The sequence below is a fragment of the Carassius auratus genome, chromosome 29 (assembly GCF_003368295.1).
Source record: "Carassius auratus strain Wakin chromosome 29, ASM336829v1, whole genome shotgun sequence".
Taxonomy (NCBI): Eukaryota; Metazoa; Chordata; class Actinopteri; order Cypriniformes; family Cyprinidae; genus Carassius; species Carassius auratus.
This window is the reverse complement of record NC_039271.1, coordinates 22843010-22859686: the sequence shown is the minus strand read 5'-3', so window position 1 is coordinate 22859686 and position 16677 is coordinate 22843010. Positions and strand designations below refer to the sequence as shown.

The 16677-nt window shown below is 42.1% G+C and overlaps 1 protein-coding gene across 1 annotated transcript; it reads right to left on the bottom strand.

Moving 5' to 3' along the window:
• Positions 1 to 3111: 3111 nt before the first annotated feature.
• On the bottom strand, positions 3112 to 7111 carry LOC113048447 (uncharacterized). The gene is made up of 7 exons (XM_026210242.1): positions 6449 to 7111; positions 5790 to 6146; positions 5062 to 5473; positions 4691 to 4923; positions 4135 to 4582; positions 3473 to 3741; positions 3112 to 3350 (listed from the first exon to the last, which is right to left on the bottom strand). The coding sequence occupies exons 1-7, from the start codon at positions 6579 to 6581 to the stop codon at positions 3112 to 3114; spliced, it is 2091 nt and encodes a 696-aa protein (XP_026066027.1). The 5' UTR covers positions 6582 to 7111.
• Positions 7112 to 16677: the final 9566 nt, after the last annotated feature.

The following is a 16677-nucleotide window of genomic DNA, read 5'->3' as shown; positions in this document are numbered from 1 at the left end:
ACGAGCACATACACCGTCTACGGTCTTGACCCAACAGGCAGGAATGACCTCTGTAGGTCTGACAGGACAGGCAGGAACACTTTACATGGCCCAGATGTGGCCGGTAGGAACAAACACATGAGAACTTGACAAGACAGGAACAATCTTGATGGCCAAACAGACAAAGTAGGTTGGGGCAGCCTCTCAAGGTGTAATCTCTGGACACTTGACAACATCTTTGGACATGACAGGAGTGACCTCTGGGCACTAGACAACATCAGTGTGGCTCATAACCTCTCGCTGAAGGCTATCCAACCATGTGAGGAGTTCGAAGACTCGGGCACTAAGAGCGTCCACAGCCTGCGCAATGGTGTTGAGCTGGATGGCATGCTGACCCAATCAAACTCCCTGCTGTATGAGAGCCGAGCATAGTGGATCAGATCCCTCGGAATCCATAATTGGCCAGACTGTTCTGTCAGGAGAAAACGGGCTGGATTCAGTTGCGGGTTACACTGAGCTTTATTGAAAGCAAATAAGACAAGGCAGATGAGTATCGTTCCACAGTTTAGCTCATTCGACAGCCGAATACCAGAGACATGAGAGCTGGAATCTTCTTGGAGTACTGCATTCGTGAGAACTAGAATCAGAGCAAAACAACAAAAGACACTGGAGCCACAAGACAAGTATACAGACCAGCTCGAGCTATTTGTAAGAGTTACAACAGTCTGGCAATGAACAGTGAAACACAGGGAGTTATAAAGGAAAAAAAAATTAGAAGACATTGAGAACAGGTGGCGGCAAACATTTAAGGTTAACAACGGAGAAACAAGGAGGGCGGGGAAAACTCAAATCAAACAGGTGGACACAGAGAGCTGTCAAACCATCCAAACACACGGTCACAACCCCAAAAGGCAGGTGATTAGCCCCGAACCCAGACATAGATTCCCAGTTTTTTTTTTCTTTTGATTTGTTTAGTATTAAAATGTATTTATGTATTTACACTTACCTTCATCTGAGGTAAATCAGAAAATCCCGAGCGCTATCAGTTAGTAACTTTTGCCCCTCACTGTAGAACACAAGCTCTCGTGCCTGCACAAATTCAAACAACAGCTTCGGCGGGAGGGGTAAGAACGGTGAGCTGAATCTGAAAAGATTTGATTCAAGCGCGTCAAGAATTGCAAGTCTCATGTTAATCAGCCCTAAATGAGAGGCCTGGAATGTCAGTGCATGAATATTACTGTTCATTACTTCTATTACCAAACTACAACAAACCTCGAGATACAGCACTACTGCGAATAGTGTGGACTTTATTTGATTAATCTCACTAAAATTTTGCGAAAAGATAAACACCACAAAAAAAACATGAGAGCGCTTGCTCCCTTAATTAATATATTAATAAATTGTAAAAAAAATAATAATAATAGATTTTGTACTCACCATGGTAACCATAAATTAACTATATTACACTAACCATCTTTTTTCATGGTAGCTTATTTGCCAAAAAACATAGTATACACTTTCACAATTATAAAACCATGTTTCATTTTTATGAGGGCTGTTGTACTGGAAATCTCTGAACTCGTCCAGTGTATGAGATCAGAAATATCCTGTATTCAGAAATCTCTGTGCATCTCAAGTGTATGGTCGCGTACGGGACTTAGCACACTTGCTTGGGAAATTTTCGTACACGGGTCGTACACCTTAACTGCAATTTCCCATGTCAGATTTGTCCCGGATATTCCTCTTTTCATGCAGTGCCAGTTAGTCAAGTACAAACTTTAAGACTATGTGGGGCAGCTGTGGCCTAATGGTTAGAGACTTGAACTAGTTACCCGAAGGTTGCTGGTTTGAGTCTCAGTACTGGGAGGAGTTGTAGGTGGGAGGAAGTGAATGAACAGTGCTCTCTTCCTCCCTCAAAACCCATGGCTGAAGACCCCTTGAGCAAGGCACTGAAGCCCCAGTTTCTCCCTGGGTGCTGGATGTAGATGCCCACTGCTCTAGGTGTGTGTTTATGGGGTGTCACTTCTCACTGCTGTGTGTGTGCACGTGCATGGGTTAAATGCAGAGCACCAATTCTGCATATGGGTTACCATACTTGGCAAAATGTCACAGCTTTCACATGTGCCATATTTCTAGAGAGAAGGGCGGCACCACCCCAAGAGGAGGGTAGACTCATTTAAAATAATGTTATCATCAGGTTTTAGCCTTGTATTTTCCAGTTCAGGGAACAGACACAGTGTGATATATAGGTGAAAGAGTGTATTAACTGATTTCTGTGGCGTGGGGCGGCTAGCAGAGGGTCGGTTTAGCCAGTCTCTCTGCTTCCTGACCTAGGCCCCAGTTAGTCAGGTATAAACTCTAAGACTATCTAAGATGAGAATTTTCAGCATTTGAGTGATACATCTCCACGTTGGTCAGGGTCCATTAAACTCCTCTTCTGACCCTGTAATTACCCCTATCTGGAGACAAGGTCAGAAGGCGAGTGTGGCTACCTATACACCACCTCAGAAAAGCCAGGACTCGAGGCAGCGATCTTGCAAAAAGTTAAGAAGGATCTTAGACAAGTCATCTTGGCCAATATGCAATCTTTTCAACTGTGCAATCGCAGACGGCTCGTAAGCAGATCCTAACAGCCAATCCGTTTAATGCGGAATGTGTGTTTGGAATCACGTTAATATTTTCTCCTTTTGCCAATGAAGAAGGTTTCCACAGAATGTAGAAACATTTCATAAAACCTTTCTGCAATGAAGCAAACATGAGGCCATTAGAAAGACTTTATTTATTGTTTATTGACATTTTCAGCAACATTTCAGGTACTTAATGACGTTACTCCAAACCCACTTAACGTAGGTTTACTACTGAAAAAAACCTACTTAAAGTAGGTTTGGAGTAGGTCAAATTTTGACTGTCTATGACTGAAAGTAATTAGTTCTATGTGCTTTTGAAGAGGCACTTACATCTTGTGCAGACGAGGTGTTACTTCACTTTTTTATTTTTAGTTTGTACTACGTGTGTATTTCTAATGCTTTAGTAACATGTTGTTACTCCACAGGACTTAAGAAATAATGCTCAATTTAATAAAATTTAGACAAACTGTTTTACATATTTGTTTTTATTTTGCATCAAGTGTTTTTAATCCATTTCTTTTTCAACTTTGATCTGTTTTTTTAACTGTAGTATCCGCTGACTTTTGAGGTTTGAATTGAGGATTGTCAGTTGCTTCAAGAAGCCTATGTTGGGCCTGATGTCTCTCGCCTCCATGACATGGTCAATGGCATCCTCCACCATCATGTCATGGTAAATCATCAGATATGCCAGAACAAGTGTGGCAGAGCGGCTGAGACCCTTTTTGCAGTGCACCAACACCTTATCTGTGGAAATAAAAGTAGAAAGACACTCAAAACTAAGTCATTCCTAGACAGCTTATAACTGTAGGACACTTAATAAATGACAAGCAAATAAATGTTGTGAGTGTGTGTGCATCAGCTCTTACTCTCTGGGTTACTCAGGGCCTGGTGGATGAACTGTGCGGCTGGGAAGAAGTACTCGCTGATGTTAAATGAGCATTTGTCTTCTGCAGGAACATCATAGTAATTGATGCTCCTGCCTTGGTAATATGCCTCTCCTGTATTGACCTTTCCTTTTAGGCTTTTCTTGCTTGGAAATTCAGACAAGACCTTCAAGCTCTTCTCCACTGCCGCAGCATTCAGGATGTGAGTAATCCCCATCCCTTTCAGTTTGGCTCGGTTTCTTGCCGTCTCTCTGCACAAGAACACAACACTTTCACTGTAATAACTCGGAAAAAAGGAAGCAGAACTTTATTAAAATAAACACACAACAGCATGACAGCCCCTTGCAGATGACTGCTACACACAAACAAAACTGAAACACTAAATAAAACCCAGGCCTTCACTGTCGTAACTCCTCTTTTTATCCTTCTGGAGCTCCTCTGTGGGACTCGAGACCAGTGAGTGGCAAGGTGTCGCTCATTTCCAATTACTCCACCGGCCTCGACCCGTTCCCACAGCTCTCAACCCCACCCCACTTGCCACATTTACTAATTAGTCTTTCACAATGAATAATTATAAAACAAATATGACTGCTGTTTGATTCCTGTTCATACTGTATTGTATGTCATATGTGTTGTAGACTTACTCATTTCCAATGAAGACATTGGGCCAGACCTCAGTGACAGGTGTGCAGTACAGTGTATATTCATCCACGCGATCCTGGAGTTGAAGGACACTTAGAGAGACATGACTTTCTAATACTGAAAGCTCTTTTGTCACTTGAGGTTCTGGTTTAGGTTTGCTCGGACCTGGCTCACACAATGGTTCTGGAACAGGGGGCGCAACTGCGTCCTCTCCGTTTTTTGTTTTATCTGTGTTTATGGGTTTTCTTAGCTGTAGTTTCCCCTGTGTTACGAGGTTTGAATTGAGGGTTATCAGCTGCTTCAAGAAGTCCCTGTTTGGCCTGATCCATCTCTTGTCTATGACGTGGTCGATGGCATCCTCCAACAACATTTCATGGTGGATCATCAGGTACGCCAGAAAAAATGTGGCAGAGCGGCTGACACCATCTATGCAGTGCACTAACAACTTATCTGAGAAAAGAAGAAAAGAAAGACATTCAAAACAAATTCATCCATAGACAGTTTATCACTGTAAGATAAATGATGTATGATAAATTGTGTTTGTGTGTCAGCTCTTACTTTCTGTGTTACTCAGGACCTTGTGGATGAATTCTGAAGCTGGGAATAAGTCCTTGCTGATGTCAAACCTGTGTTCATCCGTTACAAGCACGCCGTAGTAAGAGATGTTCATTTCTTGGTAATATTCCGCTTTTGTATCGATCTTTCCTTCTGGATATTCCTTGTATGCCGCAGTGTTCAGGATGTGAGTAATACCCATCTCCTTCAGTTTGACTCGGTCCATTGCTGTCTCCCTGCGGAAGAACACAACAGCCTAGATTAGTCTTTCATTAAATAGGATTTACAGTGAAGAATTAAAAAATAACTCCTGACAATGTGAGAAATATAACTGCATAGTGTTTGGTTCATGTGACAGAAGTGTGTTGACTTACTCATTTCCCATGAAGACACTGGGCCAGACCTCAGTGATAGGTGTCCACATAACTCTACATTTGCACATGCGACGCTCCAGTTGGAAAATGTTTAGAAGGACATTATGTAACATTGGCAACTCTGTTGTCACTTGAGTTTCTGTTTTCACTTGAGGTTCAGGACCATTTGGACCTGCGACACACAACTGATGTGCATCAACCAGCTCTACTCCAGCTTCTGCTTCAGGATCTGGGACACGATGTGAATCAACTAGATCTACTCCAGCTTCTGCTTCAGGATCTGGGACACACGATGGCTCTGGATCAGGCTGTGCTGGGATCTCAATAGGCTCCACTCTGCTTTTCTGGAAGGATTTTTTCACACACTTCCATCTTGTTTGAAAGAATGCACAGATTTTGTTGCTCTTCATCACTTTTTTTCAGATGAAAGAAGAAAAGCAAATAACAAGCTATTAGAAACACCTCTAACCTCAGATTAAACATTAATAATTGATCTAACTTGTAATATTGTGCTAATTCTGTGCTGTTTGACATCTGTGACTTTATTTAAACCATTGAGCGAACATGCAGTTTTTGCTCTGTAGTACACATTAGATTTGTTGTGTTAATGGATGACTTAAATATTTAAGTATCATTTAAACACATAAAAAATGCATATATATATACTTTTACCACATTTGTGTTTGCATCTCACTGTAATGTATTTCAAATGGTCTGTTGACATTCACCTTTTGATTTGGTCTTTTCATTATTCATGCCACGCTGATCATTTCCATTCTCTGAGACAGTGCTGCTAATATCAGCCTTCAGCTGCACATCTCTCTTTTGTGTGGAGTCTGTTGTCACTTGAGTTTTGGGAGTTTCTGCTGTCACTTGAAGTTTAGCACCACTTTGGCCTTCAGCACACAATTGTTCTTCATCAACCAGGTCCACTGTATCTTCTGCTTCAGGATCTGGGACACACGATGGCTCTGGATCAGGCTGTGCTGAGACTCCAAAGGGATCCACTCTGTTTTTCTGAAAGGATTTTTTTACAGCCTTCCATGTTCTTCGGAGGAATGCAGAGGTTTTGTTGCTCTTCCTCACTTCAGTATTTTCAGAAAGATTATAAAAAGCAAATAACAAACTATTAGAAAAACCACAGATTAAACATGAATAATTATCTGACTTATAAGACTGTGCTAATGTTGTGCTGTTTAACATTGGTGACTTTATTTAACAGAGCCAACATGCAGTTTTTGCTCTGTGGTACACATTATATTTGTTGCATTAATGGATGATTGAAATATTTAAATATCATTTAGAACACATACACATATTTCAAAATTGACCACATTTGTGTTTGCATCTCACTGTAATGTATTTCAAATGGTCTGTTGACATTCACCTGTTGATCTGGTCTTCTCATTGGTTGCAGGAGAAATATTCATGCCACTCTGATCATTTCCATTCTCTGAGACAGTGCTGCTGATATCAGCCTTCAGCTGCACATCTCTCTTTTGTGTGGAGTCTGTGGACATGATTTCTGATGTACTCTATTTAGTAGCTGTTAGATATTGTTGTCAAACTGTATCTGACACACACTGTGAGTGAGACTACAGACAGTGTGTATAAACTGTATGTTTTCCTAAACACTAAATATGGACCATCTGTAGTCTGGACTGTACTCAGTATTCGTAGACTTCGCTTAGATTCTTTGCTCGGTGACTCTTCGCCTCGGCTCGGATTATCACTGAACTTCAGAACTTCTGCGAGCGCGCAGCTCTTTATAAGCAGCCTGTTCTATGACGTAATCAAACGGCTAGTCTCGTTGAAGTTCCACAGTTGCCATAGAAACGGAATGTTTACCCCAAGCGGCCGACACATCAGTGTTGCCAAGTCCGCGAAAACCATTACACTGTTGCCACGGGCTGTGTTTAATGTTCGAGGGTAGAAGCGACACCAATGACGTGATATTTAACCCTGGAATGCGAGTTTTACCAGGGGGACCCCACCAAAAAAAAAAAAAAAATGTATTTTACCCCCTGGAACGCGAACTTTACCGGGGGATCGGCCCTCACAAGCTTGGACTAGTTTTGAGTAGCAATTGTTGAGGGTTTTGTTCTGAAAACCTGGCAACCCTGCAAGACTTCGATAGCGCCAGAGCCATGGCTCTGGATAGCGCTAATGATCTCTAAAGGCCGTACAGTACACTCTGCGATTCTGAAGGTCGGAACTTCGTGAACCCGCGCACATGTCACGATTGAGTTTAACCGAAAATCATACGGAGACAGTTACACACGAATTCACTACGATTTTACAAACTCTGACGCATCACGAGCATTACATTTCGAGCCATTCATGAAAATATGGATATTGAGGATAAAATGGTTTTCCTTGTGGCAACTATGCTTGTGACGTCCAATAAATAATGGGTGGAAAGTAGAGAAAAGTATGGACTTTCTGTTCTTCATAAACAACTCGAGGTGAGAAGGCTATTTCTGAATTTCTAGTCGTTTTTCCGAAAATACAACAGGTATATTCATTCATAAAGCTGAATGGCAAATTTACAGTAGCACAATTCGGAATAACAAATAAAAAATAGAGCTTTATAATGAACTAACATTACTTTATAGACTATTTATATACATAATATGTGGGTTATTCATGGTATGCGGTAACAATTTGGCTTCATAAGTGTTTTCTAAAAAAGTTATATGATTTTTGTTTTATGCATTCTACCAAAATAGTGACATGTTTAACAAATTTGGAGACGCAAAAAATAATAATTATGGGTGGAATGTTCAGACACTGGCCATGAAAATATTCCACCTTGTTATGGACATTATAGTTATCATAACATGTTAATAATGTAAATAAGTAATGAGCTTTTCTTGGATAGCATATATTTTTTTATTTTAAAAACAATAAACAATTATTGATGAATAGAATATGTCTTAATCATTAAGAACAGGTAATTCTTGTGTCCATTTTTGCCAGTAGGTTTGTAAATAATACAACATGTTGCTTAAAAACATACAGGTGCTTCTCAGTAAATTAAAATGTCGAGGAAAAGTTAATTTATTTCAGTAATTCAACTTCAAGATCAACGTCTAGGTCCACCGCCAGTGCACAGCCGGGCGTTTTCCCCAGATGTCGCGAGTGGCACGAAAGTATCTGTGCGTCTGTGCCACAAGCACACCATCGGAGCGGGTTTTCAGCATCGCTGGTAAAGTTGTCGGTCCACAACGTTTTCACATTCCATACAATAGAATCACCAATAACTAGAGCACTTTCATCAGGTTTCTCCGTGGGTGCATCACTGAGTGGGAAGAAACCTGTTTAATATTTTGATCGGAACAGAAGAGCGGTGTTTTGACCCCATGACCCAGTTGCCCTGCTGCAGAGGTGCTGTTACCGGAACCGAACAGTGTATAGGACTCCCTGAGCTAGACGCATCCAAAGCCGTATCTAGAGCCCTCACATCCTATTTTAAAGCTTTAAAGGAGACCATTGTGAGATGGGAGACTCAAGCTAAAATCTCCATTCGATTTTAAAGGGGTCAAATGATGCAATTAAAATTTTTCCTTTCTCTTTGGAGTGTTACAAGCTCTTGGTGCCTGAATAAGATCTGTAAAGTTGCTCCCCGGGTGCTGGATCTATAGCTGCCCACTGCTCTGGGTGTGTGTTCACTTCTCACTGCTGTGTGTGTGCACTTGGATGGGTTAAATGCACAGCACTAATTCCTAGTATGGGTCACCTTACTTGGCAAATGTCACGACTTTCACTTTTTAAAGTTGCAAAGACTAAAGTCTCAAAACCAAAGAGATATTCTTTAAAAAAAAAAAAAAAAAAAAAAAAAAAAACTGGCTATGTGTTCTGTACTAGACTAAGGGATACTTGTCAGGCACTTGTTTACTGTTGTTTTTCTCGTGTTGATCTGACTGCTTCTATTGTGCTCATTTGTAAGTCGCTTTGGATAAAAGCGTCTGCTAAATGATTAAATGTAAATGCAAACCTAGGAGAGGAGGTAATTCTGACTTTGAAACAACAATCCGGCACTTCTGAATCAGCTACTGTAAGTATGTTTTGTTATTAGTTTAAAGGGGTCATATTATGCTGCTAAAAAGAACATAATTTCTGGTGTATTTGGTGTAGTGAAATGTGTTTATGCAGTTTAAGGTTAAAAAAAAAAACACATTCTTTTCCACATACTGCATATGCCCCTCCTTCTGAAACGAGTCGATTTTCACAAGGCTCATCTCTCTGAAAAGTGAGGTGTGCTGTGATTGGCCAGCTGTCCAGAGTGTTGTGATTGGCAGAATGCCTCAAGCCTGAGATGGAAATGTTACGCCTCTTAACATAAGTGTGAAGCCTTATCCGGCCAGAGCGACGAGACAAAAACATAAAACCCATCATAAATGTGATATAAACATGATTTCTAGTCATGCTTGGGAACAGTGCAGCAGGCGGATTCTATGAAGGAGCGTACCTTGGTCTTGCAGCAACCACATGTGACGACCTCGGGCCGCTTTGTCCACAGTGAAACCTTATTTGGCGATCCACAATGCAAAGTTGATGTATTTCCTCAGCGACCAGCATTGATCAGCTCCAGGCATGACAAAGCGGATATCGACCTCCTTTGGAATGCCAAACAAAGTAGGTTCGCTTTCACAGTGAAACACACAGTGTCTATATGACATGGCAGCAGCGGCAACAATACTACAACGACAATAAAAGGTAAGCCTACTTTATTTGCATGAACATCTGGGCGGCGTTATGTAAATCTTCCCACACACTGACGTAGATAAGAATTTCAGGGGGCGAAGGTTAGATCAGCAGCATTTGAGTGATACATCTCCACCTTGGTCAGGGTCCATTAAACTCCTCTTCTGACCCTGTAATTACCCCTATCTAGAGACAAGGTCAGAAGGCAAGTGTGGCTGTCACAGGTTAGCCTGGTGACTATATAAACTTGGACTTTAAAACATTCACCCATTTCACTGAAACTGTGCATTGCCGGCATCATTAACATCTGTGTACACCTCAGGAAAGTTTTATGGAGTTGTTGTTTTATTTAGTCTAAAGTTTGTTGCATCTGTGTTAGTCATAGTTTTCAAATCTTGATAGTTTTCCTTAAAGTTTGCTATCATTTTTCTAAAAATAACAGAATGCCAGGACACTTAATAATTCATAGGATAATTACCTTTATTTTTCACATATTTTCCACAAACCTTTTTGCAGTTAAACTTCCAGGTGCACCCTCTGTACGACCAAACCCATAATCCAGGTCAATCTGTCTTTTTAAAGCAATAGCCACATCACTTCCTGTGGAAGATACCATTTTGGTGTGATGTCAGAGGGGGATGGGATTTAGGAAAATCTTCTTTTGCCATTTGATTAGTTGTTCAGCTCTGTCTCTGTTAATGGTTGTTGTTTTACCTGTTTGCAAGGTTTGATTGTTGTGTTGGGTGTTTATATTATTTAATTTGATCACTCAAAGACTAAAACATTTGTACATAGTTGGTATGCTCTATAGGCGGGGCTTCAGCTTATAAATAAGCTGTATGACTGAAATGACTGTATGACTGAAATGCTGAGCAGTGTTGCAAACTTGGGCCGTTTGGTTTAGCCAAAATTAGCACATTGTTGCTGTTTTCTTTTCTTTTTGTAAAGTTTTTGTTTATTTTTGTTTTCTCTTTTGCACTGAAAATATTTTTGCACCTTCCAATAAAACAACGTTTTTGGATTTGCATCAACTTTTTGTACAGCACGTCATTTCCCTTTTCCACTCCAACTGGTCGGCCTCCCTACATATGGTGTCAGAAGTGGGATCCTCCCACCAGTGAGTGACGTGCTTACATAAGGTAATGCCCTGCTGACATGCCACCTAAAACGAGGGGTCAGCCTGTAGAGGGCACAGATACAGTAATGGATCAAGCTGCTGCTGGAGGTGTTGATGAGGAGAGATTGTTGCCTGCAGAAATCCCAATCACTGGGGTAGATGCTGCCATCACAGCGCTGGCACAAATGTTTCAGTCATTCATGCAGTATCAAAAGGACCGGGATGAAAGGCAGGAGAGGGAGATTTCTCGCCGTGAACAAAATTACAAGGTCCTCAGCCACCAGGTCACCCAAATGCAGCTAGACATGGAGCGGACAAGAACTGGAGCTTCGGCAGGAGCTGCTAATCGGGTGATAGACCATGAACCTCGAATAGCCAAGCTGGAGGACAGTGATGATATTGAACACTACCTTACAACTTTTGAAAGACTTGCAGAGGTGTATCAGTGGCCAAGGGATGACTGGGCAGTTCGTCTTATTCCCGTGTTAACTGGCAAGGCCCGAAGTGCTTTTGTGGCTATGAACCCCTTACAAACCAGAGACTATGACCAAGTGAAAGCTGCAATTCTAAAAAATATGAAATTGGTGCAGAGACATACTGGTTGAGATTTCGGTCCCTTAGTACCCCTGCCGATGAAACCCCTACGGAACTCTACATCCGACTGAAGGACTTGTTCTCCAAATGGGTACACTATGAGCAAAGTAATAAGATGGATATTATGGAGTCCCTGGTGCTGGAGCAGTACCTGCGAGTGTTGTACCCTGAGGTGAGGACTTGGGTAAAGGAAAGAGATCCCGACACCGCTGCAGAGGCTGCAACATTGGTTGAGGCCTACATTGCTGCCCGGAAGGGATCTGGAACTACTCGATATGCTGGCATATTGCACCCTTTGCAGGGTAAGTCTGATGGGTTGGGGGGAGGTTCACACTCTCAAAGAGGCCCTAAAATATTTAAGCCCAGTCATTTTAAACCCCCAACATTGGCCACAATGCCCCAGACAACAGTTAAGGGAGAGATTGTCATATGTTATAACTGTGGTGAGCCAGGTCACACTAGGCCCCTTTGCCCACTCAAGAAGCCCAAGACAGCTAGTCTTTGTTATATGCCCCGGCCAGAACAGTTAAGAACACAGCCCGATCGAGAGCCAGTCATCACTGTACTGTTAAATGGTAAACCCCTTTCTGCGTTGGTGGACACAGGTTGTTCCCATACACTGGTCCAGGCCCAATATATACCCAGAGATTCCTGGAGTGAAGGAGACGCAGTGACAGTTTGCTGTGTGCATGGGGATAGCACTGAGTTGCCTACTGCTGAGGTTTATATTGAGGTCTGTAATCAGTCCTATCTGATGAATATGGGTGTTGCAAGCAAGCTGCCCTATCCTGTACTGTTAGGTACTGACTTCCCTGTATTAGCTGAATTGCTGCAAGAGACTGTATGGTGTGGCGTTGTCACAAGGGCCCAAGCCAAGCAGCTTAGTCAGATTCCACAGCCCCAAGAAATAACACCAGACATTCTGCACGAAATGCCCTTCAGCTCTGAGACTAGCTTAGGTGAGTCACGGCCTACAGAGCAGGAAAGGCTGCAGAAACGCAGGGAATGGGTTGAAGGGTTGTTGGAAACTTCAGAGCAAGCTGAGGAAGGGGTAGAAGAACCCGAACTCACTGAAGCAGACTTAGTTTTCCCTGGTAATCTAGCCCAACTTCAGCGTAAGGACTTAACCTTGACTGAATGTTTTAAACAGGCTGAGGAAAATGATGGTGTTCTGTCTTTGCTTGGTGAGACTTTTGTTGTACAAAATAGTCTTTTGTACCGACAGAGTAAGGAAGAGGGACTGCAGCTAATAGTACCTAAAGCATACAGGAAGGAGGTATTAGAACTTGGGCATTCTATTCCCTGGGCGGGTCATTTGGCTTTTATGAAGACATTAATGCGAATTGCAAAAAGATTTTACTGGCCAAAGATGTACAGTGAGGTTAAGGAGTTCTGTAAATCTTGTCCAGAATGCCAGCTCACTACGGGCCGTACTCCTGCCTACGCACCCCTTATACCACTTCCTGTAGTTGACACTCCTTTTAAGCGAATAGGGTGGACGTAGTTGGGCCAGTGGAAAAGAGTCAGAGAGGGAACCAATTTATTTTGGTTATTTGCGATTATGCTACCAGATAACCTGAGGCATACCCACTGAGAGGTCACAGCTAAGCAAATAGCCACTGTACTCCTACGTTTTTTCTCGCAGGTAGGCATACCTCAGGAAGTGCTCACAGATCAGGGCCCAAACTTCATGAGCCACACCCTACAAAAGGTATATCAATTGCTAGGCATAAAAAGAGTACGGACCACCCCCTACCATCCACAGACTGATGGTCTTGTTGAACGTTTTAACCAGACCTTGAAAACAATGCTGAGAAAATATGTGTCTGACACGGGCAAGGACTGGGACAAGTGGCTTCCATTCCTCCTGTTTGCATATCGAGAGGTGCCTCATGCCTCCACAGGGTTCTCGCCATTTGAACTGTTGTATGCTCACGATGTCAGAGGGCCTCTGGATGTACTGAGGGAGAGTTGGGAGGCTAATGATAAACCAGACAAGAAAAATATTATCTCCTATGTGCTAAAGATGAGAGAGCATCTGCAAAAGACAACAACCCTTGCACGAGAAAATCTCCTGCAGTCCCAAAAACGGCAAAAAGAGTGGTACGACAGATCAGCCAGATCCCGTGCATTTGAACCAGGTGAAAAGGTATTGTTGTTGTTACCAACGAGTGAGCATAAACTGCTGGATAAGTGGAAGGGCCCCTACCAAATAAAGTGGAAAGTGGGTCCTGTGACATATGAGATAGAGATCCCCTCCAGGACCCAGCCCTTGCAAATCTTCCATGTTAACATGTTGAAGAAGTGGTATTCTCGTTCAACACAATTAGAACCTATGTCTGAGAAGTGGGAACTGCAACTGCTTTGTTCGTGAGATCCATTGAGGGAGAGGAGGAAATCGAGGAACAATACCTGCCTGGTCGTCAGGGGAACAGTCAGCTGAATTTTGAGCACCTGGAAGATGGTAAAAGACAGGAACTTCTACAATGTGTTCCAGCCCAACTTTTTATGGAAACACCTGGCAGAACAAGTGTTATCCACCACCACATAACTCTCAAGGATCCCAAACCCATTTGTCAGCCAGTATATCTGGTCCCAGAAAGACTTCTGCCAGTTATGAAGGAGGAGTTGGAGACCATGCAAAGACTTGGTGTGATTGAACCTTCATCCAGTGAATGGAGCAATCCCATTGTCCTAGTGCCGAAGAAGGATGGCACTCTTAGATTCTGTCTGGATTTTCGCAAACTCAATAGTGTGAGCAAATTTGACCCGTATCCCATGCCAAGAGTGGATGAGGTAGTAGAGAGTCTTGGCAGAGCAAAGTATCTCACCACACTCGACCTATGCAAAGGATATTGGCAGGTTCCACTAAGTCCAGAGAGCAAGGAGGTGACCATATTTAAAACACCCTTTGGACATTTTCAGTTCTGTGTCCTACCCTTTGGCCTTCATGGAGCTCCAGCTACTTTCCAAAGGATGATGGACCAGATCCTTAGGGGGACTGAGAAGTTTGCTGCTGCATACTTAGATGACATAATCATCTATAGTCAAACTTGGCAGGAACATATGTGTCATCTGAAGGACGTACTACTGAGAATTAAGAATGCTGGTTTTACCATCCGGCCAGACAAATGCACCCTAGCCAGGGCTGAAGCACAATACTTAGGGTATGTGCTAGGTCATGGAGTAATACGTCCCCAGGTGGGCAAAGTGGAGGCCATCAAGAATGCTGAACGGCCAGTGACCAAGAAACAGGTCCGTTCTTTCCTCGGACTGGTGGGGTGGTACAGGCGTTTTATCCCCAACTTCTCTGAACGAGCCGTTACCCTAACTGATTTAACTAAAAAAGACAAGCCAAGTAAAGTTAACTGGACTCAGGACTGTGAAAGGGCTTTTCAGGACTTAAAGAGCTCTTTATGCACAGAGCCTGTTTTTACAGAGTCCCAACTTTGAAAAGACTTTCACTGTACAGACGGATGCCTCTGAGCGTGGCCTTGGGGGCTTGTGGTCAAGGGCAGCTCCAACCAATTGCCTACATCAGCAGAAAGCTCCTTCCCCGTGAATCTAGGTATTCTACAGTAGAAAAGGAGTGTCTGGCAATTAAATGGGCATTGGATGCTTTAAGATACTACCTGCTGGGACGCAAATTCATACTTGAGACTGATCACAGGGCATTGACCTGGTTAGGCCGTATGAGAGACACAAATGCTCGTATCACCAGATGGTTTTTAGCCATCCAACCATTTGATTTTGAATTTTGTACAAAGCTGGGTCACAAAATTGTGCTGCAGATTACCTCTCTAGGACACCTCAGGTGTCTGAGGAAGGGGGGGGGGGGAATGTCACAGGTTAGCCTGGTGACTATATAAACTTGGACTTTAAAACATACACCCATTTCACTGAAACTGTGCATTGCCGGCATCATTAACATCTGTGTACACCTCAGGAAAGTTTTATGGAGTTGTTGTTTTATTTAGTCTAAAGTTTGTTGCATCTGTGTTAGTCATAGTTTTCAAATCTTGATAGTTTCCTTAAAGTTTGCTATCATTTTTCTAAAAATAACAGAATGCCAGGACACTTAATAATTCATAGGATAATTACCTTTATTTTTCACATATTTTCCACAAACCTTTTTGCAGTTAAACTTCCAGGTTCACCCTCTGTACGACCAAACCCATAATCCAGGTCAATCTGTCTTTTTAAAGCAATAGCCACATCACTTCCTGTGGAAGATACCATTTGGTGTGATGTCAGAGGGGGATGGGATTTAGGAAAATCTTCTTTTGCCATTTGATTAGTTGTTCAGCTGTCTCTGTTAATAGTTGTTGTTTTACCTGTTTGCAAGGTTTTGATTGTTGTGTTGGGTGTTTATATTATTTAATTTGATCACTCAAAGACTAAAACATTTGTACATAGTTGGTATGCTCTATAGGCGGGGCTTCAGCCTATAAATAGGCTGTATGACTGAAAGAAGTTCAGTTCTGATTGTGGACTCTATGCTGAGCAGTGTTGCAAACTTGGGCCGTTTGGTTTTAGCCAAAATTAGCACATTGTTGCTGTTTTCTTTTCTTTTTGTACAGATTTTGTTTATTTTTGTTTTCTCTTTTGCACTGAAAATATTTTTGCACCTTCCAATAAAACAACGTTTTTGGATTTGCATCAACTTTTTGTACAGCACGTCATTTTCCCTTTTCCACTCCAACTGGTCGGCCTCCCTACAGTGGCTACCTATACACCACCTCAGAAAAGCCAGGACTCGAGGCAGCGATCTTGCAAAAACTTAAGAAGGATCTTAGACAAGTCATCTTGGCCAATATGCAATCTTTTCAACTGTGCAATCGCAGACGGCTCGTAAGCAGATCCTAACAAGCCAATCCGTTTAATGCGGAATGTGTGTTTGGAATCACGTTAATATTTTCTTTCTTTTGCCAATGAAGAAGGTTTCCACAGAATGTAGAAACATTTCATAAAACCTTTCTGCAATGAAGCAAATATGAGGCCATTAGAAAGACTTTATTTATTTATTGTTTATTGACATTTTCAGCAACATTCAGGTACTTAATGACGTTACTCCAAACCACTTAACGTAGGTTTACTACTTTAAAAAAAAATACTTATAGTAGGTTTGGAGTAGGTCAAATTTTGACTGTCTATGACTGAAAGTAATTCGTTCTATGTGCTTTTGAAGAGGCACTTAC